Below are 26,688 nucleotides of genomic sequence, written 5' to 3'. Positions count from 1 at the left end.
AAGCCCAGATTTTTGGAAGACCAGCTGAACTCTGTTTTACAGGCTAGTGTTAGTGTGGTATGGCTGAAAAAGAGGCCAAACTGGGAAAGAGAAAGCCAGGCTTCTTCCAGCTTAGTCACTAAGAAGCTGTGACTGATAGTGCTAAGGATGGTAACAGTGATGTTGATGATAACTATCATTGACTGAACCCTTAATATGTGCCAAGTACTGTGTTAACTGCTTTATGTAGCATAGGCATGATTAGCCCCATTTCACAGATGAGGAAAGTGAGGCTACATAAACTCTCCAATAGCCCATAGTTGGAAAAGTTACAGAGTCAGGATTTAACCTTGGTTTGCCACTGTATTACCTCTAATTCATTTTAATTATGGTACTGATTTCCTCATCTGCAAAAGAAAATGAAAGTGTTAGTTGCTCAGTCATGTCTGACTCTTTGTGACCCCATGGACTGTAGCCCACCAGGTTCCTCTGTCCATGGAATTCTCCAGGCAAGAATACTGGAGTGAGTAGCCATTCCCTTCTCCAGGGTACCTTCCCGACGCAGGGATAGAACGCAGGTCTCCCTCATTGCAGGCAGATTCTTTACCATCTGAGACACCAGGGAACCCCCGCATCTGCAAAAAGACATGGCTAAACTTCAAATATTTGCCCCTGAGGTCCTTTCTAACCTTACAGTTTGAAATGATTTCTGTCCTCCTTACTAAGAGGTGAGGAAAGTTTGAGATCAGGAGAGTAAGCAACTGGAAAAGAGAAGCTGGGTTCCAGTTGAACTTTTCACTCAGATGAAGGCAGTTTGGAAATTCCTTGGCCCCTCCTTCTGTGAGCAATACATTACCCAGGCCTGGAAAGCATCTGAGAAGTGACAGAAGCCGTTGGAGAATTCCAGGAGAGTCAGCTCATGCAACAAAAGGAGTGTACCGTAGATGACAGCAGTTCTATATTTGTCTTTTTTCCTTCACTAGTGGCCTCTAGATTTTTCCAGACAGTATTTGGAAGGCTGAAATCTGATCACCCCAAATCACAGACAAAAATAGATGTTGGGGTTTTGCGTATTCATTCTGACCCAATCAAGAGCAACAGGGGAAATGCAATAATGTTTTATTTGTCTGCTTATGGAATTCAGAAGAATTTAAAGTCACTGCTTTTATTTTTAAAATTTTATCCGTTTATTTATTTTGGCTGCACTGGGCCTTCGTTGCTGTGCGCGGGCTTCCTCTGGTTGTGGCGTGAGTGCTTCTCTCTGCAGTGGCCTCTCTCGCTGTGGAGCATGGGCTCTAGGGAGCATGCCCTTCAGTAGCTGTGCTGCAGGGGCTGAGTCACCCCCAGGCATGTGGAATCTTCCCGGACCAGGGACTGACCCTGTGTCCCCTGCACTTAACCACTGGGCCACCAGGGAAGTCCTAAAATCACTGCTTTTAAATGTTTGAGGGTAAGAGCAGTATTTCTATTGGATGGCTTTTGTTCTCTTTAGACTGTTCTTGAACAGGCTGTGGAGGTCAACTAACACTCCTGAATTTCAGCCTCTGTGGCTCAGTTTTTCTTACCATGACATGGGAATTAAAGATGGCCTCTCACTGCCTCAGTAAGAAGATGAATGAACGGAACTTTAAAAATTACCAGGAAGGAAAGTATTATTTGCTGGGGACTCCACAGTCTTTTATTCTGGCAGGCCCACATCAACTGTGTGGGCATCTCCACCCATGCCTTCCTGTCTGGGCTGAGCGGTGACGAGCAGGGAGAGCACCTCATGAGCGCTTCCTTGGAGGTGCCGAACCCTCCGTTACCTGTGGTTCTTTGAAGTACCAAGTCCTGGCTTCCTGTTTATGTCACCGTGCCTGGAAGGAGAGATGCCCAGAAGGCTCAGGGCCGTAGGTGGTAGCCGCAGAGCCCTTTATGGCTCCACAATCTTCCACTGTGGGGGTACAGAGTGCAGCTAATTGGGCTATTAGTGGTTCTTGGGGTGGGTAGAGATATTTCTTGTGACTTCCTCTAGCTTCTTCCTTCAAACCACTGTTTGCATCATAGCAAGCAACCTGCTGATGTCGGGTGGAGTTGCCGGGTGTAACACATTATTGCTTAAAGAAGAGGTCAAAGGCTGAGCGGGCCTTCTCTGGCTACGTCAGAGCTGTGCTCTCTGACCGTACGTATCATGTGAGCCTGAGGAAAGAAGGCTTCAGCTTTAAATTTAAATTCCCCTTTTAAAAATGCTTGTTTTGGACTTCACCAGCTGTCCAGAGGTTAAGACTCCGTGCTTCCACTTCAGGGGGCATAGGTTCAATCTCTGGTCAGGGAAGTTCCACATGCCGTGCAGCGTGGCCACACACACACACACACACACACACACCATATAAAAGGGACTTCCCTGGTGGTCCAGTGGTCAAGACTCTGCCTTCCAGTGCAGGGAATGGAGGTCCCATCCCTGGTTGAGGAATTAAGATTCCACGTGTGGCCAACAATTTAAAAATTAAAATACTCTGGTTTTGTCTGGTGTTCCTGCCAGTGAGATGGACTCCATTAAACAGCCAGCGGTGTATGAATCACCAAGAGTTCCAACAGTGGTTCACAAGTGAGTGCATTCAAGGAGCCATGGACAAATAAATGGAAGATTTGAAGAGGAGCTTTTCAGTCATGCGTGCACACATACACAGAGATACACAGACACACAGAGACACACAAAAACACACATTATTTTATTTATTATCTCTAGAAGCACATGTGTCAAAGCCTCCTTAGGTTGTACGCCCAGGAAACATACAGAAACATTCATATCAGCATTATTTAACATCAGAAAACAACTGGAAATGAGGCAAATATACCCTGGCAGGAAAGTGAGTAGCCAAAGTATGGCACATTTCACATACTATGTAATTATACAGAAGTGAAAATGAACCACAGCCAATTGTAACAGCATGAATAAACTGAGAAGCATGTTAAGAAGAAAAGAGACGTATTGGAAAAGACTACATGCAATGCAATACCGTTTTTATAAAGCTCAGAAATAAGCAGAGCTTGTGGAATCATGCATATGTGTGAGATTTATAAAAAACAAACTATTTTTAAAAGTAGAGGAATGATAAACAAAGTTTCCAGTAGCAGTTTCCCCTGGGGAGTAAAGCAGCTGAATGGAATAAGGAAGGAGTACCAAGGTCAAGCGAAATGCTTGGTGATGCTTTAGGGCCTACACTGGCTTACCGAGTCATAGGATTCTATATCATGCTGCATTGTAACTTAGATATAGATTACACATGTCCTTTTGTATGTATGAGACATTATGCTAGAATAATCAGATTAAAAAACAAAATTATCTGTAGTCATGATGACTTACCCAGCTGATAGAATTCAAATCTCAGAGTTCAGAAGTTTAGAAAGTATCTACTTCAAACCCCTAATTTTACATACATCAAAATGACTTCCAAATTGCTAAGGGACTTGACCACATTTGCACAACCCTTTAGCGACTGTGCGAAGGTCAGAACTCCTGCCTGCTGGTTCCTAGCCTATAATCCTTCCTTCCATTCTCAGCCTCCAAAGAATTCTTATTATTTTTCTTCTGCTGCTGCTTCTTCTTTCAATAAGTGAAACCAGTATAATAAGTGGCCTTACAACCACTGTGGGTGGATTAAACACCTCTGTTCCAGAAGAAAGGGCAAGCAATTAAAACGTGGGGATTATAGTCCCTGAACAAGCAAAGTCATGTTTCTTAGGAAGGCGTGGTTGATAATGATCAAATGGCATCCATACTGAAGTGTTAAGCTAACTTAACTCTAATCGGTGGCTCTGTGCTACTTTAAAACAAAACGGCAGCCCAGAAATTTACTGATGAGCATATTTTCTGTAAATAAGATTCTAATAACATTTGAATATGGATGTGATGTACACTTGACTCCGAGAGAATAAAGAAAAGTGTCTTTTCAAAGGAAGTGTCCATTTTCATCAACAATTTAAATAAATCGCTAGCATTGGTGAAAAGTGTGATGTGTCACATTTAGGTACTCCTTATCCTCCCCCCAAAGAATGAGAGACAACAATTCAACTAATCCACAGTATCCTATTAAATCTGTGGGTTCTCTGAGGTGTGAAAAGAAAACATGTCTTGTTCTCAATGGGGGTCCATTCCTATATGTCTACCTTTCACTGGATAAGAATCTCATTCTGCTGAATGTGACCCTACTCTTGAAGACCATGCATTTTATTTCTACAATGTAACATTAAATGCTAGTCACTTACTTCCATAGCATTGGTTTTTCCAGTACTAGAGAAAAACTTACTGTGTTGGATTTACTGAAAGACTACATATTTGCATACTATACTTTATGAATAATTTAAGGGTATTTATTTTTAATGGCCTAATGGCCATTAGAGCTGTTCATCAGCTCTTTCCAGTTTTATTCCTGGACACCAGGTCAGGTTGCCCTTTCCTGTTTCCTTGAAGTTAGGTAGAGACATGTGACTTGTTCTGGCTATTGATAAATGAGCAGAAGTGAGGCATTATCAATAATCTCAGAAAAGCAGATGACACCACCCTTATGGCAGAAAGTGAAGAGGAACTAAAAAGCCTCTTGATGAAAGTGAAAGAGGAAAGGGAAAAAGTTGGCTTAAAGCTCAACATTCAGAAAACGAAGATCATGGCATCCGGTCCCATCACTTCATGGGAAATAGATGCGGAAACAGTGGAAACAGTGTCAGACTTTATTTTTCTGGGCTCCAAAATCACTGCAGATGATGATTGTAGCCATGAAATTAAAAGACGCTTACTCCTTGGAAGAAAAATCATGACCAACCTAGATAACATATTAAAAAGCGGAGACATTACTTTGCCAACAAAGGTCCATCTAGTCGAGGCTATGGTTTTTCCAGTGGTCACGTATGGATGTGAGAGTTGGACTGTGAAGAAAGCTGAGCGCTGAAGAATTGATGGTTTTGAACTGTGGTTTTGGAGAAGACTCTTGAGAGGCCCTTGGACTGCAAGGAGATCCAACCAGTCCATTCTGAAGGAGATCAGCCCTGGGATTTCTTTGGAAGGAATGATGCTAAAGCTGAAACTCCAGTACTTTGGCCACCTCATGCGAAGAGTTGACTCATTGGAAAAGACTCTGATGCTGGGAGGGATTGGGGGCACCAGGAGAAGGGAACGACAGAGGATGAGATGGCTGGATGGCATCACTGACTCGATGGACATGAGTTTGAGTGAACTCCAGGAGTTGGTGATGGACAGGGAGGCCTGGCATGCTGTGATTCATGGGGTCGCAAAGAGTCAGACACGACTGAGCGACTGAATTGAACTGAACTGAACTGAGGCACACAGCATTTGGAAGGGCGGTTTAGGAGTCAGTGTAAGATCTGCCCTGTTCCTTTCTTCTTGCATTTGGTAAGGGCAGAAGCACAAGGAGAAAGTCTCTCTCAGACTCCCTCAGTGAGGATGGTGTGGACCAAAGTCCCCCAGACAAACAGTGATGGACATATCATATGAGTAAGAAATCAACCTTGGTTGCTTTAAGCTCCTGAGTTGTGGGAGATAACCCATACTGTCTGATTCACAAGCTTAATTTTGATTATATGCCATTTTTGTCCAACTCATAACTTTATAGCATAAGATGTAACTCCACTGTATATTTAGGCTTCCTAGAAAATATTAATTTAGACATTGTAGGTTTCAATTCACAAATTTTTCTAAAAGGAACACTGGAGACACTTACTATGTAATAAACACTAGCTTAAAATTGGAATTGAAGGAGAGTCAACAGCCAAGAGAAATTGGAATCCACATTTATTAATGAGAGATATATACATAAAAGTTAAAACACTTAGTGAAATATTGGATTTAAAGATTATTTCCAGTATATAAAGAATATCCAGTTATTTTACACATGTAATGTTACAGTAATCAGTCCACATTGTAAGAAAGCTAAAGGTGAAAGTAAAATACTTCAAATACCCAATATGTGCTTTGCCAACAAGGCATTTCCTAGTACCATATGTAAGAAACAACCCCAAAATTAGTTGAAATTTTTTATCTTTTTTCATTCATTAAACCCATGTGCTATAGATGCTCTACGTTACATGACTTTAGATCAATGAGGATTGTGAATGTGAGGGAAACAATTACTCTTATCTTTCATTCTGGACACACACAAGAATCTTCAAAGGGAATTCTACCTAAAGGCTAGATTTCTTTCAGTAAGGTTTCCATCCTGAATATGACACAAGTTGAAGAAGCCACATTTTCAAGAAAAAAAAAAATGTGCCTGTTCACACTTGCATCCTTTCACTCCAATCTCTGGAGTAGACACTGAAAATTAACATGATTTGTGCCCTCAGAGGATCTCCTAAGCTTCACATTTCTTGTGAAAAGAGAGGAACACTCAGTGTTCCCAGCTGCACATGGTCATTTTTCTCTGTCCTTAAAGAAGGAAAAGGGGGATACAGGAGCTATAGACCTCATAGCATTCAACTCAGTGATAATTAGAATGTGTGTTTGGGAGGCAAGTATATAATTGCATTAGTTAACCTTCTCTTCAAACACTTGAAACACACACACAAAGCCTAGAAGCTAGAGGTCCTACTCCCTTCACATATGCGGGATCTGTGCTTCACTAGCTGTTTTTTTTGCAATCCCCCAAGAGTATACTGACCATGCTTGTGCTTCTCATGCTCTTTCTAGAGACAGCTGTGCAATTTACTACCAGAAGTGTGCTTTCATGGGATTTTACCTGCATGGCAGTTAGTGAATGTCTTTCCTGTACCCCAACTCAAGAAACCAAGAGGGACAAGGCTCTTCACAACCTTTAAGTCATGAGCATGATGATCGGTATTTGGCAACCAAAGAAGCAGACCTTTAACCTATAGACATAATGCTAACATGCCTATGCTCAGCAGATGAACCTTTCGTCTCTTTGAGCTCAATTCATCAACAAATACAAATGTCTTGGCTGCAGATAAATGTCCTTGTTCTAAATCTACCTAGGCCTAGATAATCAAAAGTTCCACAGATGTATTCACTGGGCACTACATAGACATCAGATGACCTTTGACTAAGAATCATGACACATATCCAACACCCCCTTGCCCTGAATCACATATTTACAAAGATACTGGATACACACAGACTTTCAACCAATCATCAGTACAAAGGATTCACAGATAAGTTCTTCACTGATATACATTCCCAAGTCACTTTAAGAAAGAGGAGAAATGATTTACCACTAGCTATCTAAGAAGGAAAAGAAGGATTTTCAAAACATTAATCAACATGTCTACTGCACTTAGATAAACAGCCAAAAATAACATTTAAATTAAATTACAATACATCTATATACCATTTCACTGAAATTACACATAGATATCTACATTATAGCTACACAAAGTGCATAGGCACTTTTCTTCATGCGTGAACCATGTGTTACTGTGTATACACAAGAACTTCATGCTTGACAGCTATCTGTACTTGAAAATCACAGATATAATTGTTGCCAGTTGAGGGCACATCTAATCTGATTGCTTAATGAGGAGTGGATTTAAATACACACCAGTACACTTTCTATGTATCTATTTCCTAAAACATAGCAAAAATACTAGCCCTACAATCATATTATCAGAAACTGTGTTTGGCGGAAGGAAGACCCTTCCTTGTCTTTGCAGTGATTATTGATTTGCCTTTGGGGGAAATTTACATAGATTGCTACTCACCTGAGGACAGAATCTACCTGGGCTGCTTCTGAATAATTTCAGTGAGACTCTAAGCCCCATTGATAGAGTATTGCTTCACAGCTGGTACTAATGTGTTTTCTTTTAACCTTAAAAATATGTGCTCAATTCACTTAACAATGTGACATTTACTACCAATTTGCTTGGCAAGAATGAACTGCAACAAATCTGTACTGATTGGCTTCCTCACACTCACCCTCAATCTCTGCTATCCAAAGTTTTCCTAAGCCAATTTTCACATAAATTATTAGGAAGGATTCCACTATTATCATCTTATTTTTCATGTTCTTGGAGAAAAGCAAAATTAGAATGCTTAGGTGGAAAAACAAGACGTGGTATCAAAAATAAAGAGTCAGCACCATTCCTTGAGTTAAAAAGCCTAATTGTTTAAATATTATACATATCCTAACCAGCTAAAGGATTTAACTGACTCTTTGTTTTTAATGGTCATTTTGTTCATTGCATCGCAAAGGACTGGGTTTTTACATTTTTCAAATGTGACTGTATGCTCAGGAAACAATGACAGCTCTAAATTGCTGTAGAAATGTCTTGTGCTTGAATTAGTTGTAATTCTACATATGTGGTTATATAGAAAATACTGTAAGAAAATATCTGTCTGCAAAATTACAGATACTAAATAGATCCATTCAGTCTACACTGAGTTCTTTATGGTTTATGAAGAATAGATACAAACCTATATAACATTATTAAAGGCTAAATCAATATTAAATATACACTATCCAGGACTCTAAATATGTTTTCTCATGCTTTTTATAAATAACAGCAAAGAAGCCCAGGGATTTGTTTAAATAAGAATGTAAGGTTGGATTGGAGGAATCCGTGAATTTTGGAGGGTACAATACTGATCAGAAGGCAATATATTGTCCTTGGTAACATAAAGTTTTACCAGGAAGCCAAAATATGTCTGCTGGCAGCAAGATCAAATTAGATTCACAGTTTGCCAGCTCTCTCCTCGAGCCATAGAAAACAAATAGAAAAACAATATACAAAAATCCTCACAAAAGTATCTTTTTATATACAAATCTCTAGAGTGACCAAATAACCTGGTCTGTCCTGTGCAACATGGAAATGTAATGCTGAGATTTCCTGGGGGAAGGAGTGAAGGTCATTTATGGAAAGATTTGGCTGCCAAAGGATGAGACCCGAGTAAGAAGGAGAACTCTCCTGGGGAAGTAAGAAACCAGAGTACCAGATTTCTGATTATACATCTCAGAGAACTCGCTCCATGGGGTGAAACCTCAGAGATAGGCTAAACTAACTTCCTAGGCTAATGTGTGCATTTCTCTCCTACCAAAGGCAACAGACTGTTTTTAGGCAGCTTACAAGGTTGCCATGAGAAGAAACAGAACCCCAGAAGGAGTGAGGCTCCCACTGCATCATCCCCACCTCCACGGGGAAAGATGACAATGGTCATGGTCATAAGTTACGTTCTAACACTCACCCAGGGATGAGGGGTGTCTCTGGAGAAATTGGAGACCTGTTGTTACCTGGGCTCTAGGTCAAGTGCTGACTCTTCAAGGTACAGGGATCTGTTCAGTAGCAGGCTTTATCCTCAGCCCCAAAGGGCCCTGTATAACAATCAGAAGGACTTTAAAATATATCAAAATGGATACATGCTCCAGAGGTAAGAAAGTGAGGCAAGGCTGGATATAGGCAAGCTGATCAGTAGTTACTCAGAGTGAATGAAACAAGAACTTGAGGGCTTCTCTTACTTTTTCATATGCTCTTATATGGGTCAGTTAAGAAATATATTTTATTGATGCTCTGGTGTTAGGTCTTCTGCATGAAAAATTTAAACAAACAGAAACTAACTCTATCCTTTCAGTACTAGCTGTACACTCTCTGCCCCACGTTTACAGAGCTGAGGTCTGTGTTAATGAAAGTGCTCGTGGCACAGTAATACAAATCCTATTCTGTATTTAGCAGAAGTTTGGACAAAGAGCAAGGATGCAAACAGCAGCCCATTGCAGTGATAATATTCAAGAGATTGTTCAAAGGTCATGGCTGGTCACACGCCCCCTGCAGACAGACCATGCATCTTATTCACTTTAGAAACTCTGGGCATAGAAGAAGATCTAGGATCACCAATACAAGTCCACTCTTGTAAGATAGACCTTCTCCACCTGTGATGGGATGACCACAGTGAAAACAAACCAAGAGGAAATTTTGAAAATGAACTCAATCAAACATCCCTGCAAACCTTTCCAAAGAAAGGACTTGGCTCGATCCCACCCTGTATGTGGATGTGCGTGTCTGAGTACTGGTGGAAAGGAAGGTATTTACAGACAGCTGCTGTTATTGTGTAAGCCTTGCACCAAATTTCATAAGAGTGTTCAAGTTGATTTGCCAAAGGCTCCCAAATTCCCATACTGGGTTGGCAATTAGGACTGTCTGGAGGAAACTGTGTGTTTTGGGTATTCAGTGTGGGCTCTGTTGCTACAGCAGGAATGATGCAAGACCTTGAGGGAGGCCACAGATTCATCCTGGCCCCTCATGGTGACTGGGGCAGCATTTTTCCCTGAGCTGAATGGCTATTTCTACTAGGAGAGCACATTAAGTAAAGGACAGTTTTGTAAAAGGAGGTTGGTTTGTATTCCCAAACACCAAACTGTAGATGAACATGGCCATCTTCCAAGCTTGTTCTAAGACATCAAATGAAGAGAGAGGCTTGAACTTAATTTCTCCCAAAGGGGATGAGAAAAATCCAAATTGATTATTCATTATTGTGGGCTCCTCTGACTTACAATATAAATAAGTAATGTGTTATGGCAGTAAGTAAGTATCCCAGGCAGAGCCAGTGGTAAAGAACCTGCCTGCCAATGCAGGAAACATAAGAGACGTGGGTTCAATCTCTGGGTGGGGAAGATCCCCTGGAGCAGGGCATGGCAACCCACTCCAGTATTCTTTCCTGGAGACTCCCATGGACAGAGCAGCCTAGTGGGCTATGGTCCATAGGGTTGCAAAGAGTCGGACACAACTGAAGTGACTTAGCATGCACTCATAGTAGTAAGCCTCTCAAGAAAAAGAAGTTAAAGCAGAGATAATTATATGGTGGTTTCTTAGGAATGGATGGGCGTTTTAATAATTAAATCTAGCCTGTCTTTTTTTTTTTCCCCCAATGGTGCTCATGTGTAAAGTGATTAGTGTAAGTTGTATGAATAAAAATGGGCAGAGTCTCAGTCAAATGTTTCTCTTCCTAACTGCATTATTTCTCCTCATCTCTGTTATTTCTGTTATTTCCTAAATTAGCTGTGCTATGAAATTAGATACTACTCAGTTAAGATTCCCTGTCATCTGTTCTAAAAGCAACCTTTGCACTAACTTGGATGGTCATTTACTAAATTGAGCAACAATGATCACTGGAATAAGAAGAGAGGAAAAGGAAGAGCGGAAGTTGAATTTTCTTTTCAGAAAAAAATCAAAAGCAACTGATGTCTGAATAGCTTTGCACTCACTTCATCCCAGGAGACCAACCTGCCAATAATGCAACCTGTCTGGGTTGGTGCTTAGTGGCCCTTCTTGGTTTTAGACAAAATTACCAGATACTGAGACCATTTATCTTCTTTGACAACTAGATTTATAAAACTCTCACTTCAAAATTCCTTCAGGCCTTTTGCTTTTAACCTTAATTTTTTCAGGCTCCTGGATCATCATATTGTATTCAAAGAGCAAGTATTATATAATTGGAAAATCCCACTTGGTCCCTTTCCTTGGCTTGGAATGAATTTATTTGGAAAATAAGCAAAGCCCAACCAGCAACCCGTGCGACTGTATGGCCCCAAGCACTGAAGAGTAATGAAGTGGGAATGGCCGCCTCCACTGGGTATAAATTCTGAGCATTTAGTCATCACACCAGGCAAGAACTGCTGAGGCTTGTTTATCAAGAGTCTGAATGATAGAGAATTCTCTCTGAACATGTGGGTACCTATTTGAATTCACTGCTGAATTTCTAACAGCTACTTGGTTCAGATCATGAAGATCTGCATGCTCTAGATGACTGCCTTAATTCTCTAACGCTCTTTGTACGGAAAACATAGCACAAACAGAACCCTTGATTCAGACAAAAGTGAAATATGGTACCATACCTTTTGCTATTGGGAACAAACGGAAGTGTGGTATTTGCAAAAACAGGGCAGGATTGGGTTTCCCTCTGGAGATCCGGTAGGTGAATTGTTACTTAGTCATTAAGTTGTGTCTAACTCTCTTGCAACTCCAAGGACTGTAGTCTGCCAGGCTCCTTGTGTCCATGGGATTTTCTACCCGACTCCAAAGTGGCTTCTTGACTAGATATACACTCGCAAATGACATATGTCTCTGTGCACAGGTGGAAATGATCTGAGACTTCCTAATTAACCAGCTGTTGGGATCCCTGACCTTACTGACCAAGAGTACATCTCCCCATAAACTGAATTTCCCCTAAGCCTTTCTTAGCATCCACCAGTTCAAATCCAAAAACCAGGCATTTTGGCAACCTTTCTTTAGACTTTCCTGAACATCCAAGCTGATGAGTAGTTAAAGAGAAGTAAATATTTATATTTTATGGAACATGGTAATTCTGCAGGCTATAGGTTGTGTTTCCACTCCCAACAATAAGAATCAAATCTGATAACTACTTAATTCAGAACTTACCATCTAAAGTTTTATATCGAAGATCTAAGTGATTTAGATAATTGCCTTCAATTTCTGATGCTCTTTTCATGGGAGGCACATCCCCAAAGGTCTAAGATAAAGCTCTGCCTTGAGAGCTACTCCATTCTTTTCATGAATAGGACTTGATTCATTGAATTGTAGTAGGTAATCAAATGGTGATGCCACTTGGGTTTTTCAAAGGACATAAAGGAGGAAGGAGAGAATAAAAGTCTACTTGCTTTTCTCCTGAAATGATTCTGATTCCTAAATATAGTAAATGAGTCCATAAAAAAATGATGTTGCCAAAGCCCTGACTTAACAGAACTTACAGGATACAGTGTGTATATCTAGCCTGCCATGTCTGTGTACAAATGTAACATTTATGCATGATCAAACATGAATAGAGTGTTATAAGCATTCATATTTGTGTTTGACTTGTTAAAACAAATCTATGCATACAACTGACAAGTTATAATATCCTGTTTAGAAAGTGGTTGTTAGAGGTATATTCTGGATCTACTTGTCCTGTTTATGGCACATATGCTGGACAAGGAAACCCCAATGGGCATGGCATGAGAAGAATGAGAGAGGCCTAAAAAACCAGAGGACACAGTCACATGTCCGTTCTACATACACCTTGGGTTTTCAAGCTACTCCTGAATTTGAGAAATTGCTTACTTTTAACTGATTTGTTGAACTTCCAAATAAACCGATTTTCTAAGGATATTCTCATGAAACTTACTGCATACAGTTTCAAACTAGAAAAACCCGCTTTGTTAAGCTGAGCAACTAGTTTCTTCTGAATACACTGTCCCCTTATATATATATATATATATATATAGGCTAACTCAATAACTAGGAAAAAACTGAAGACAAGCAGTCATGGAAGACTTTCAGGCAGAATCTTTGGAAGACAATCTTGAGACTGCTCCTTTGAGCAGCCTGTCGGTATGTTCAAGCGCTAAGCTGGCCTTAAACAACAAAACCACCAGTTCCTAGATGGACAGCTACATTCTTCTCCTCACCATAAAAAATGCCCTTGGAAGCCCGACTTAAAGAGACTCCTTAACAGTTTCACAGTTAAATCCAGGAACCATCCCTACAACCCATGACGTCTACTATAAAGGATGCATTTGCCACTACTACATTTCAGCAAGCCCTTGGCCACCCTCTTAACTGTCCATCTAATGAAAATGAAGACCAATGCATTATTTTTTTTTAAAGCAAAGAGCTACTTAATACTGGTCAATAGTGATTGTTATTAAAAAAAAGAAACCAACTAGGGTTAAGAGACAAAACTACTAGACTCTCATGTCTCTTGTGTGTTTCAAAGTTTCCCTACATGAAAGAGTAAGGTCACAAGGAGTAGGTAATGAAGGGCATGTGATGTCCATACACACCTTCTCCTGTGAAAACTTGGACTCTACAACTATCCATGAATATCTCAGTACACATCTGCTGGCCTCAGATGACCACCCTGCTCCCACATTGGACCAAGGTTTGCAACATTCCTTAGAGTCACCTTACGAAAATACTGTGGGTTATTCAGTAGACAATGATAGTACAGACACTGGAAAACGCAGCTTGGAGATGCCTCCAGCATGCAAGGCACTGATGAGTTACTCCAGTATTATATTACGTATCCCCGCAAACTTCCACAGCTTGGAAAAGATTCCGTCTGTGAAGTTCCGTAAAGCCACCCTTTTCCCCTCCTCTATGGTTCAAGGCTGCCTTGACTTTGCTGTAGAAATGTCACCTTTATAGGATTTCGCACATATGTTTGTTTTCTGGTTCTTTCCACAGAGAACACTGGGGAGGAAGATGGGTTCTGCTTTCAACTATGCCCTGTAATTGGTTTTAGGTGCTTTGATAAAATATAACAAAAAGCTTTCTACATATTAGATGACTAATCGTGTTTTGGTTTTGCTTTTATCATGAGATTAGTATTAGAAGAGCCACAGCCAACATAACTGTTTTCCATCTGTGAGGACAGTAAAATGATTAAGTCTTTTAGCCTGATGAGAATATGACAGAAATAATTTGGAGATGAAGAATGTCTTTTTTTTAAGGTAGAAACCCAAATAAGAATTTTATGGACAAAACAAAGACAGTGAAACATAGAGCAAATAATCTCACTTGATTTCACTATACAAGGTGATGTAACCCAAACACAAACAAATTTGAATCTGGTTAAAATTTGTGTTGACTGTGCTCTCTAAGTGTTGTCAATATACACAGCAATTCTATGTAAGCTACACCCTAATCCATTACCAAATTTAGAGCAAGTTATGAAACATACTTTGAAATTCAACAATTATTCCCATAGACTACGTGGGGTAGGGCAGAGACTCAGCGGGTTCCGTAATAGGCTGCTTTTAAGATATGGCTCCAAATGTGACTCTCTTTGAAACATTTAGTCATTCAACTTAAAGAGAGAAATTCAACAGAAGAGAAACTGTCAGAGTTCCCTAAGATGGGTACTTTCTTTTCACCAACACAAGGGCAAACGCTCTAAGACGTTGAAGGGGATTTCTTACAAAGGCTGTAAGAGGATCTCTTGTGTGCTACCAGGTGAGGCTGGAGAACACTGCAAAGAGTAACACACCAAGTGTGTGCTCATTATTCCAAATCCCCAGAATGTGCCACATGCCTTTAGTTGTGTCTCCTGGAAAAGAGAGCACCCACGCTTCTGCATCTTGAGAGAAAAGGGAAGCTGGCAAGAATACGTCTTCAATTCAAACTGATTCCTCCAGCAGCATCCAAACAATAATACAAGTGAGAAAATGAGACATTTACGAAGCATTATTTGGCAATGACACACAGCACCGTGCCTGTCACTGACTCACAACAGATCCTCTAAGCCTCAGCTAATAGATTAAGTAAACAGAAATAGATGTATTTTTTTTCTTTTTAAAGAAAGCTTGTTTATATCCTCTTTTACCATAAGATACGTTGGGGGGTTTATTCAAGAATTTGCTGAGAGTCATATCCTTATTTTTCATGTTTCCAAGGTTCTTCCTCAACACTGCAGTCGGCTGACTTTCCATTGGCTGCCAGAGTAACCTGAAAATAATTATCATCAACATCCAACTTACAGGTCATGAACCAGAAAACCACCCCAGGGGTTATGTGGAGGAGCACCAGACCCAGATTCTACTATGCAACTTAAATATTAATGTTAGACACTGTTCTTTCCAAATTGATTTTAAGCTGGTCTTGGTTTTCAACAATGATTTGCACACTTTAAAAATGCATATTTGCCTTGGGGAGGTATCTGAAGCACTAGAGCGACTTTGCAAGTTGGGGAATAAATAACTTGTATGATGCTTTTAGGGTTGTGAGGGGGTCTAATTAGCCATAGACTCACCACACAATAACGCAGTCCTTAAAACATAGTACCCCGTGCTACTCCAGACAACCGCAGAGAAACAAAAAAATCCAGAACCAGCATCTAGTTCTACTCATGCACGTGAAAGGTTCAGTTTCAATGAGCCCGGGTGGATTTTATACATGTCCAATTTTAAAATCAGAAGTCGTGGTGGTCTGGCTCCACCATATAAGCTGTCCAGACTTTAAACGTTGAAAGAAGAAAAGAAGGGAATTAAAAGCCGGGGATCAGTAAATCTAAATTATTTCAATGCAGACATTTATTAATCAACTATAATCACCAGAATGTCTGGATTATGCTTCCCGGGCTCTAAGCAAACGGAACCCTTCCACAAAATGGGAGGTTTCCCCCTCCACATCTAAATCGTTTTCCTAGCTTACCTTCCATCTGTCTGTCCTCAACGTCATGTGCAAACTTAAACCCACGACTGATATTCCACATAATGGAGAGACTGGATTTATGGAAGCATTAGGACATGGAGACATGACAAATGGCAGCAATGATTGAAAAAAATCTGACCTTCTTCTTACCCAAGTGGAAGGGAGACACATGCATTATGAACACACAAAACATGCTAGGGACAGAAAACCAAATGCCTTTCATGAACCAAGCAAACGAAAATAAAAACTACTCCTTCCACCAGTCCCCATGAAGCCTCCATTTAAAAAAAAAAAAAAGACCATGCAAGAAGCAAATGTAAGCATCACATGCAGTTATTCTGGTTAAAATAAAAAACATTGCATTATTTCAAACTATGGTTACAAGGCAAGAGTCTGAAACTAGAGAGACCAACATGACATCACAATGCTTAAAATGGTTAAAGTTGTGACCAGAGCAGCAGCAAATTTGTTTCCCCTTCAGTGAACTGTCAGGAAAGACTGCCAGGGACCAACTGCCTGCCTGGAGCAAGCTGCCTGTTCACCATGACCTTGGACAGGCCTATTTGGCTTTTAGCGATGAACCAGATCAATAGCTGTGCAGCATCATAAATCTCAGTGTGGTGCCTTTGGAAAACCAGACAGAACCTGGGTGGTGGGGGGGGATTGTTTTCAAATATTAAGACCTCTGTCTCTAAAGTAGCTGGGACAGCAGTTTTTTGGGGGCATTCCCTTTTTCTGACTGGATTAAAGGAAGTGGGGACTCCACTACCCCCATCCATTCCACCCGGCTCTTTCCCAACACCTGGGTAATAGAAAAGCCAAAAGGGTAGAGGACTGGTGGAAAGCATTGATGTCCCCAACTCAGATTTTAAAACAATGGAACAAAACAGACCAGAAAGAGTTTCAAAGGCAGGAGTAAATGTAACTCTGATATTCTGGGTAAAGCCTGCGAATTCATCTCTGTAGCTCTGGCTGCCTCCTTTGTGCATGGGTGTCAACCCAGCTGACTGGTCAAAAACAAGAAGAGTCAATTGCCTGACCTCACGATCTTCACAGAGCTGAACTCAATCACTTAACTAAAAAGTGAAAACAGTGAATAATCATTAAACCAATATGGTCATTTCATTATTTTCATGACCTGCTCAGTTTCATTACTTGATTATCTAAACACTAATTCACCAATGAGTGGTTGGTTCAGTGGTTAATTACCTAGAGAGACTAAGCCACTATCTCTATGGAACTGCCCAGCAAAAAAAAAAAAAAAAAATTATCTGAATTAAAGCATAGAGTCAGGATGCTAAAAGGATACACTCAGTAAATATCTCTGCAGAGCCCGTTGCATCCCTGGCACTGCTTTAGGGCACAGCAGTGATAAATAGGAACACAGTTTCTTTTCTCATGGGCTTATTTCCTAGTGATAGGGAGAGCTGACCAACATTTTCCTTTGGGGGTTGAATTGTTTGCTAAAAAATGAAATGAATTTGTCCTGATATGCTTGATGTCCTTTAAGGGAAAAAAAAATCTGGGAAGTCTGAAATCTAAAACTATCCCCATGTTTACAAATCTTCCTCAAAACTTGTCCTGTACAATATTGTTAAGAAGTATGCTGAGATGCTCCAAAAGGGTCACTCCAAAGGTAATTAACCTCTAAGATCCTTCTAATATATAACTGCAAAATTAAAAAATACATATGGTGATTTTATTTTGGTTCATGTATTTCCTTGTATGGCAGCTACTGGGATCAAGCTGTAGCTTTGCTATGTAATTGTACATTCATTTGCTGTCCTCCAGTGCCTAATTCAGGGCTTTGCAGGTTATGGGCACTCTGTAAAACGTGATTAGTAATCAAAATATAGGAAGTCATAGGAATAAGATGGGGGTGCTCAATTAAACCCCACAAGGCACACAATAAATACTTGTTAAATATAATAGAGCATAAACCTGTTCCATGAAATACTGACTCTTGTTGACCAAAACTAACATTTTGATGGAGAATAATCCAGCATATTCATTTAGATGTGGAAAACACTGACTTTCCAGGAGAATGGAGTTTACCATTTAGGTCCATCTTAATTTCCAACAGTTTTAATTGTTTTCACAGAGTTAATTGATTTATGCAATTGCCTCTTGATGAGTGGGATCCCTCCCTAATTTTCATTAGAAAATTTATGCACAATGTAGCTGATACAGAGGGGATGAGCCACTGGACTATGTTATAGTCCAATAAAGAGAACTGCTTCTATGTCACCCTTACTTGTCTGGCATATATTTGGAATGACCCAGAAACATAGGGAGAAATTAATTTTTAAATGAGATCAACAGGAGTCAAAAAGGTCTCAGAAATCTGTGTTGGGTTCAGATTGTCCTCAACTGCTGTCTAGACCCTCCAGAGTTGACCTTGCTCACCTGCCGGGGTTTCTCCAAGTTTGCTTCACTCTGGTCATGACACTCAGTCTTTGACAATGTCAAGTTAGTTACAATGAAGGCAAGACAGAGCCCATTGAGCTTTAAGACTTAGCACCCAACAGCTTGGAAAAGAGTCCAGAACATCCATACTTCAGGAATAATGGTGCTGCCAGGCAATGTGTGACATGTCGTGTTTTTTAAAAGACATTTATGGATAATTGTCTTGAAGGAGACAATTGCTTCCCCATTCTTGGAGCAAAGTGGCTTCTAGGTCAAAACTCATGCTCCCACGAAAATAATTAAGAGAATGATAGCTTTGCAAAGTTATGTGGGCATGTTTCTCTTTTTCTTTTTTTTTAACCAATACATGATATACAGCAAGGAGGAACACTTGTGCTATGTAAATCAAGTGATTCTGGGCATTTCTCTTGATGTTTCACTTGAGGAACAGAATATCTGAAAGTCAGCAAAGCCCTAGAAACCACAAATTCTTGAGCATAATATTCAGACAAAACTGATCAAATTTGCAGAGTAGGTGGACAGGGGAATCAGAATGATTGTTTTGTATCACGGAGACGAAACAAGCAACCATCTGACTCTTTCACTGTTAGACTTACTGATCTCCTGCCATGTTAGATACAGAGTTAGATGATCTGGGACTCATCGAAGCTTGAGTTACATGATTCTTTAGAAAAATAAATGTGACAATAATACATGCAGGGCTTTTGTGTTTGCTTTAAGAAACTGAGCATGCACTATTATATACAGGTCTCGATATCCATGAATGGGAAAGGTACCTTGCACTCATCTACTATGACTGAGTTGTGTGCGGCATAGACACACTGGTTTGAGTTGCTCTCCCTATGGTTCTTCAAGTCATCATAAATGGACTGAGTCTTGGTCATTTCGATATCTTCATGCACTCGGTGCTGAGAGTCAATGGTGTCCAGCTCAGACTTGGAGAGGTGATAGACAATCCCAGCCCCAAAAGAGTCACCCACAACATTGACAGACGTTCTCATTCTGTCCCTGGAGACAAAGAACAGAACACGCTTAGTGAGGAAGCAGTATGATGTGAGGGTTGAGAGGTCAAGGTCTGGACTGGAGAGCCCTGGGGTTGAGTTCTAGCTCTATCTTTCACTCTGGACTTGTGACTGGTCTGGACCAAGTGACTTCACTTTCATGAGCGTTGATTTCCTTGTTTGTCAACTGGAGATAACAATCATACTTCTCTCATAAGCTTGTATGAAAATTAAACGAAATGATGTACATAAATTGCTAGCAAAATGTCTAATGAAATGGTAAGCCCAATAAACAATAGCAGAAAAGAAAGGAGGCAGGAAGGAGGAAGAATTAGACGGAAACAATGTCCAGTAGTCATGTAGTCATGAGAGGTGGACCATAAAGAAGGCAGAGTGCTGAAGAATTGATGCTTTTGAACTGTGGTGCTGGGGATGACTCTTGAGAGTTCCTTGGATGCAAGGAGATCAAACCAGTCAACCCTAAAGAAAATCAACCCTGAATACTTATTGGAAGGACTGATGCTGAAGCTCCAATACTTTGGTTACTTGATGCAAGGAGCTGACTCATTGGAAAAAAACCCTGACGCTAGGAAAGATTGAAGGCAGAAGGAGAAGAGGGTGACAGAGAATGAGATGGTTGGATGGCATCACTGACTCAATGGACATGAGTTTGAGGAGGCTCCAGAAGTTGGTGATGGACAGGGAAGCCTGGCATGCTGCAGTCCACAGGGTCTCAAAGAGTCGGACATGACTGAGCAACTGAACCAAACTGAACTGAAAGGCGTGCAGCACCAGTAATCAAGTTTGAATCCTCTTTCTTTCATTTTGCTTCACATTCTGTGTACATGCTAAGTTGCTTCAGTCATGTCTGACTCTTTGCAACCCCATGGAATGTAGCCCACCACACTCCTCTGTCCATGGGATTATTCTGGCATGAATACTGGAGTAGGTTGCCATTCCCTTCTCTGGAGGATATTCCAGATCCAGGAATTGAATCCATGTCTCCTGCACTGGCAGGCAGATCTTTACCATCTAAGCCATTCATATATGATGGGAAATTCAATGGACATGAACTTGGGCAAACTCTGGGAGATGGTGAAGGACAGGGAGGCCTGGCATGCTGCAGGCCATGGGTTCACAAAGATTTGGAATGACTTGGTGACTGAACAGCAACAACAACGTCCAGACCTCAGAATTAGTACCCAGACAGCAGCCATTTCTAGTTATGTCCAGCAAGTCCTCTTGATTTAAACTGTTCGAAGAGTCCAGATTACCTCCATTTATTTATTAATTCTTCGTGAAAGAGTAGCCACCTCTGAATTCCCTCATAATAGAAATTTTATCTTTTTTGTAAGGATCTCTGCTCAACACACACATACACACACACAGCTGTTGGGTAAGACACCCAGTCACAATTTCCTCCCTGACTAATATGTGTAGTAACGATGTGCCCTGAAAAAAAACCAAAATACTTTCTCTTGCTCTTTCTGTTAATCTGAAAAAAATAAAATCTTCCAGAGGGCCTCTTGAACCAGGAAGGACTGAGAAAAATCCTTCCTCAAATCTGTTTCTCAAGTTCTGACTTGGAGAAAATAGGATGGCTCATAACACTCCCTCTCAAAGTCAGCATCAGGAAAACTAATTAAGTTCTTAAGAGTAGGTTGTAATCTCTCACCCATAAGTTAAAAACAGTGTGAAGAGTCCTTTTGACCAGATTTGTGAGATACTCAAAGTTCTAAAAAAGAAGGATGCTGGAAAATCACAAAGAAAAGAAAAAGGAGTTTAAGTAAAAATGATACCGAGACATCTTAGCCCAGGACTTTAGCATTCGATTCAAAATTTAAAAAAAGAAATAAAATGAGGATACCAAAAGTGGTTTAAGGCAAAGTGGAAACCTTAATTGGTTCTTGGAACAAAAGCTTAAAATAAATTCTACCTGCTCTGATCAAATCTATTTCTCATGTAAAGTGAAAGTCACTCAACCATGTCCGACTCTTTGCAACCCCATGGACTGTATGTAGCCTGCCAGGTGCCTCTGTCCATGGAATTCTCCAGGCCAGAATACTGGAGTGGGTAGCTATTCCCTTCTCCAGGGGATCTCCCCAACCCAGGGATCAAACCCACATCTCTTACATTGCAGGTGGATTCTTTACCATCTGAGCCACGAGGGAAGCCCAAGAATACTGGAGTGGGTAATCTATCCCTTCTCCAGGGGATCCTCCCAACCCAGGAATCGAACCCTGGTCTCCTACATTGCAAGTGGATTCTTTACCAGCTCTGTTACCAGGGAAGCCCGGTCATTATGAAGTTGCAGTAGAAGGAGTCTGGCTTGGTTCTCTTGCAAGGAGCTTGGGAGCCAGCCGTCCTTCTGGTTTCGAGCAGGAAGATACTGTCCATGAAAAAAATACAGATCACAGCCCGCTTCAACTCTCAGGGACATCTCTATATCTGAGAAGGTTCTTGCCCTCCCTTCTGCTTTAGAGAATCTACCTCAGAGTGATAGTCTTAACATGAATGAAGACTGGGTCTTGAGGTCATCTACAAGACTCAGGCACTTGACGTGGAGGTCACTAAGAAGCCCCAATATAAGGAGATGAGAAGGAATTATGTAGTAGGAAAAAGCCTGGGACTTCCCAGGTGACACAGTGGATAAGAATTCGCCTGCCAATGCAAGGGACACGGGTTAGATCCCTGGTCTGGGAAGGTCCAACATGAACCCAAGAAACTAAGCCCATGAGCCACAACCACTGAAGGCTGCCTGCCTAGAGCCTGTGCTCTGCAACAAGAGAAGCCATGGGATGAGAAATCCATGCAATGAAGTGAATAGTAACGCCCACTCCCTGCAACTAGAGAAAGCCTGCATTCAACAATGAAGACCCAGAGCAACCAAAAAGAAAGAAAGAAAGGAAAAGCTTGGATTCTGGAGGCAAGCTAACTTGGATTCAAATGCCAGCTTTTCCCTTTACTTGTTGGACAACCTTGATCATACATGTTTGTGAGCCTTGGTTGTCTCATCTATAAAATGGAAATAATAATTAAAAAATGTTCCCTACAGAAGGGTTGTTGTGAAGATTAAATAAAATAACATAATTCTTAGAATAGTTCCAGACATTTAATGAGAACTCACAAAATTAATTATCGCATGTTGTATACTTTTACTTCTAATAGAATTATGGTGAGGATTAAATAAGATAATATCTATAAGGTATATTCCTGTTCACATAAATGTGAGCTACCATCATTATTGGGCTTCCCTGGTGGCTCAGATGGTAAAGAATCTGCCTGCAATGCAGGAGACCTGGGTTTCATCCCTGGTTTGGGAAGATCTCCTGGAGAAGGGAGTGGCAACCCACTCCATTATATTTGCATGGAAAATTCGATAGACAGAGGAGACTGGAGGGCTACTGTCCAGGGGGTTGCAGAGTCAGACACAACTGAGTGACTAACACTTTCGCTTTCATACTATTACTGTTAATCTTATTAAGTCAATTCTTATACTGTTTTGGCACCTCTAGGTAGACCATCCAAACATGCCTGGTTAAGTTACTGTCTCCCTTTGAAACATCAACCCTATTTATAGGCCAATTCCTAAGGCGGCACTCCCAACTAACCAGCTGAGTTATTTATTCCTCAGAGAGTTGTAGTCTACTTTGTCGTTTTTCAACTATACTTCCCATCCCTCTTGGCCTATGCTCTGCACTCCTGGTCAACTGTTAATTCCGAAGAGAACTAAAGCCTCCAAGAAGAACGTTCTGAATACCCACTCATCTCATGGCCCAGAAGAATCTGTCTTATTGGCAAATAGAGGGACCAAAGTAATGGTGGTGATGATCACAGTTGTTGTTTAGCTGTTAAGTTGTGTCCAACTAGTTGCCACCCCATGCGACCAGGGAAGCCTGATGATGATGCTGAAATGTGGTGATTCCTCACATTTATATGAATAGGAATACACTTTATAGATATTACCTTATTTAATCCTCACCATAACTCTATAAGAAGGACTATTATCCAAATTTAAGAGATGGAAACACTGAGGTTGAAAGAGATTACGTGGCTTTTCAAAATCACACACCCTTGTAGAGTCACAGAACCAAATCTGGACACAGGCAGTGTGGCTCTAGAATCTACTGTCCACCATAGGACACAAAGCACTCAGGAGCCAGACAGCCCTGACTGGAAAAATGGCTACGTTTGAAAATGGTTGCTGCTAAGTCACGTCAGTCGTGTCCGACTCTGTGCGACCCCATAGAAGGCAGCCCACCAAGATCCCCAGTCAAGTGGAAACAAGATAAGAATGTGGACTCTAATACTTGCTGAGCTCTTTGTTATTGGGTTGGCCAAAAAGTTCATTTGGGTTTTTCCATACTATCTTATGGAAAGATCTGAATTACTTTTTGACCAACCCAATAGTTTATTGATTCATTCAACAAATACATAATGAGCATTTTAGTGTGTGCACTATGCCAAGTGTCCAAAGGGTAAAGAACAAGAAAAGATCCTTCCTATGCTCTCTTTTCTGTAAAAACTCACACTCTCTTTACTTGTCTGTATCCTCCACTAGAATAAGATAAATATTCTAATAAGAATAAGTACTGGATGTTCTTGGGTTTTGTAGGCAGGGCACTTTATTTACACTGGGGTCTCACCAATGGCTGGAATCGAAGTGTCTTGAGTCAGGCACTAAGGTGGATCTGAGATGATGAGCTAGAGAGAAGAGAGAACTAATACGTGTGAACTCTAAGAGGTAGGTACTCTCAGGAGCACTCAGGATGGCTAATGAGTACAGTGGGAGCAGACGGAAAGGACTGACCAAATCACGTATGGCCTTATCAGTCAAGTGCAAGAGTTAGGATTTTATCCCAAGTGTGACGGGGAGCCATGGAAGGGAAGCATCACACTTGTTTCACTATAAAGAATGGCAAGACTGAAAGAGCAGAATCTGCTTAGTAAAGATAGATACTGTGGTAGATACAGAGAAAGATGAACCTGAGAGACAGTTAGATAGCATCACTAACTCAGTGGACATGAATCTGAGCAAACTCTGAGAGACAGTGAAGGACAGGGAAGCCTGGTGTGTTGCAGTCCATGGGGTCGCAAAGAGTTGGACATGACTTAGCGACTTAACAACAAGAAGCAGGAGACAGAATTACAGGACTTGAGGACCGATGGATTACAGAAAAGAACCAAACAAAAAGAGTCGAGAATTCCTCTCAAGTTTCTGGTTTGGGCAACCAAAGGACAAGGCTACCATATGTAGGGGGCATGACTGGTTGGGAGGAAAAAGATTCTGGTGCCAGAGTAAATGTGAGGACTGTGGCCCAGCCAATGGGAAATGTCCCGCAAATGATTGGGAACATGGAGCAAAGGTCAGGACAGATATCTGAGCTGCAGGTAGTGAATGAAGAGTCAACCCCTAAGGAGGCCATGGGTGAGTGCCAAGGTAGGTTCAGTTCATCCTTGGAGAGAAAGTAAAGTGAAACAAGCAGATAATCTAGTCCAGAACCCTGAGGAAGACAAAATAGTTAAGGAATGGGCAAAGGAATAAGAGCCTGCAAAGGTGGCAGGAATTTAGAAGAGGGTGGGGGAAGCACCCATGACTGCCTGGAGGTCGGGTAAGATGAGGAAAAGAAGTGCCTCTTGGCTTCAGCAGTGAAGAGGCCATGATCAACCTGGCAAGGGTAGCTTCAATCCCCAGGCAGGGCCAGAAGCCAGCTCTCCACTGGAAGAAGCTTACATGAGAGGCAAGAAAAGGGGAACACTGTGCAGAAGCACCTTATTCAAGATGCCTGACCGTGAAGCTGAGGAGACCGAACGGCAGAGGCAGGCAGAAGAGAGAAGTCTGGGTTTGCTTTTGAGGCCGCCAGGGGAATATCGGACCAACTATGGGGAAGTCCGACTCCAGCCAAGAGCAGGATATGGGGGTTTATGGCTCACGTGTGGAAAATTTCTCCACAGACAAATGCTTTCATTTTCTCTCCCAACAGCCCCAACTGTTCATGAAACCCCGCTGATCTCAGGAGATTTTTAGGCTGCTTCGTACAAAGAATTTTAGAGTGATTCCTGTTATTCTCTGGTCTGGATATGGCATGTCCAGACTGTGAGAAGGGGAAAGACGTGAGCTTTTAATTGAATGAATTCACAAAATGATATAGCTATTCTTTGGAGTTACCGGGAATCAAAACCAAAATGGGGACTTGATGACGCTCTTTCATGCTGAGGCACTGGGTCAGGTTTCTTGCAAGAAAAACAGCTGCCAAGGTGCTCTCTCTTTCTCCTTCTCTCAGTCTAAATTGTCTGGCAGGAAGATGGTGGGATTGTCTGAAAGTCTTATTCACAGAAGAACAGATCCAGGGTCACTCACAATTCAACTGGTGCCTTGTACTGGAGTGAACCCTAAGAAACTGCCGTTTTTATAAGTCTTGAAAGGCCAACTACCCACTCCAGTGTTCTTGGGCTTCCCTTGTGGCTCAGCTGGTAAAGAATCCGCCTGCAATGCAGGAGACCTGGGTTTGATCCCTGGGTTGGGAAGATCCCCTAGAGAAGGGAAAGTCTACTTACTCTAGTATTCTGGCCTGGAGAATGCCATGGACTGTAAAGTCCATGGGGTCACAAAGAGTCAGACTGAGCGACTTTCACTTTCTTTCAGAAAGGCCGACTATTGGCCATTTCATATGAGCCAGCCTAATACTCATAGAAACAAACCATTGTGTCTGCCTCTCAGGATGCGGGCGCACAATGTGGCAGACGGGTCACCTGAGGCCCCAGACCTTGCTAAGGCTGGCACTATTCCGGGCATCGGAGGGCTCAGACCACATGGGATTAGGGAAGGCAAGAAGGAACCACAGGACACTGAATTTGGGATTCAAGCCTGGATTGCAATCCTGGCTCCAGCAGAGAAGGTTGTTTAGTTTTTCTGCTCAGTTTTCTCATTTGTAAAATATGGAAAGCAGTATCCACTTCCAAGCGTGTTGAAAAGATAACAACCGCTAACCCACAGAAGTGCTCAACCTCTGAGAAGTCTTGGACCAAACTGCCTATAAAAGCCTTCACAGAGCACCTGACCAAAATTCAGTGCTCAACCTTAACTGCATCACCGCCATCGTCATTGGTCTGAGCACAAAGGGGAGCAAATCACTTT

At 41.4% G+C, this 26,688-nt stretch overlaps 1 protein-coding gene across 9 annotated transcripts in view; it reads right to left on the bottom strand.

Annotated features, from left to right (window-relative positions):
• Positions 1–5,750: 5,750 nt before the first annotated feature.
• SLC1A2 (solute carrier family 1 member 2) overlaps positions 5,751–26,688 on the bottom strand; it is a 168,091-nt gene continuing 147,153 nt past the window's right edge. For 8 of the 9 annotated variants that reach the window (XM_025266221.3, XM_006062355.4, XM_044929258.2 and 5 more), the window contains 2 exons: positions 19,326–19,557; positions 5,751–15,417 (listed from right to left, as the gene is read on the bottom strand). In XM_025266221.3, the coding sequence (XP_025122006.1) occupies positions 15,346–15,417; positions 19,326–19,557 (304 nt within the window). In that variant the 3' untranslated portion in view covers positions 5,751–15,345. Of the gene's footprint in view, positions 15,418–19,325; positions 19,558–21,822; positions 21,940–26,688 lie in introns of those variants that run through there. The other variant, XM_044929260.2, reaches the window with a different exon arrangement.

This window comes from Bubalus bubalis, chromosome 16, assembly GCF_019923935.1.
Source record: "Bubalus bubalis isolate 160015118507 breed Murrah chromosome 16, NDDB_SH_1, whole genome shotgun sequence".
Lineage (NCBI taxonomy): Eukaryota > Metazoa > Chordata > Mammalia > Artiodactyla > Bovidae > Bubalus > Bubalus bubalis.
This window is presented reverse-complemented; position numbering and strand designations above follow the sequence as displayed.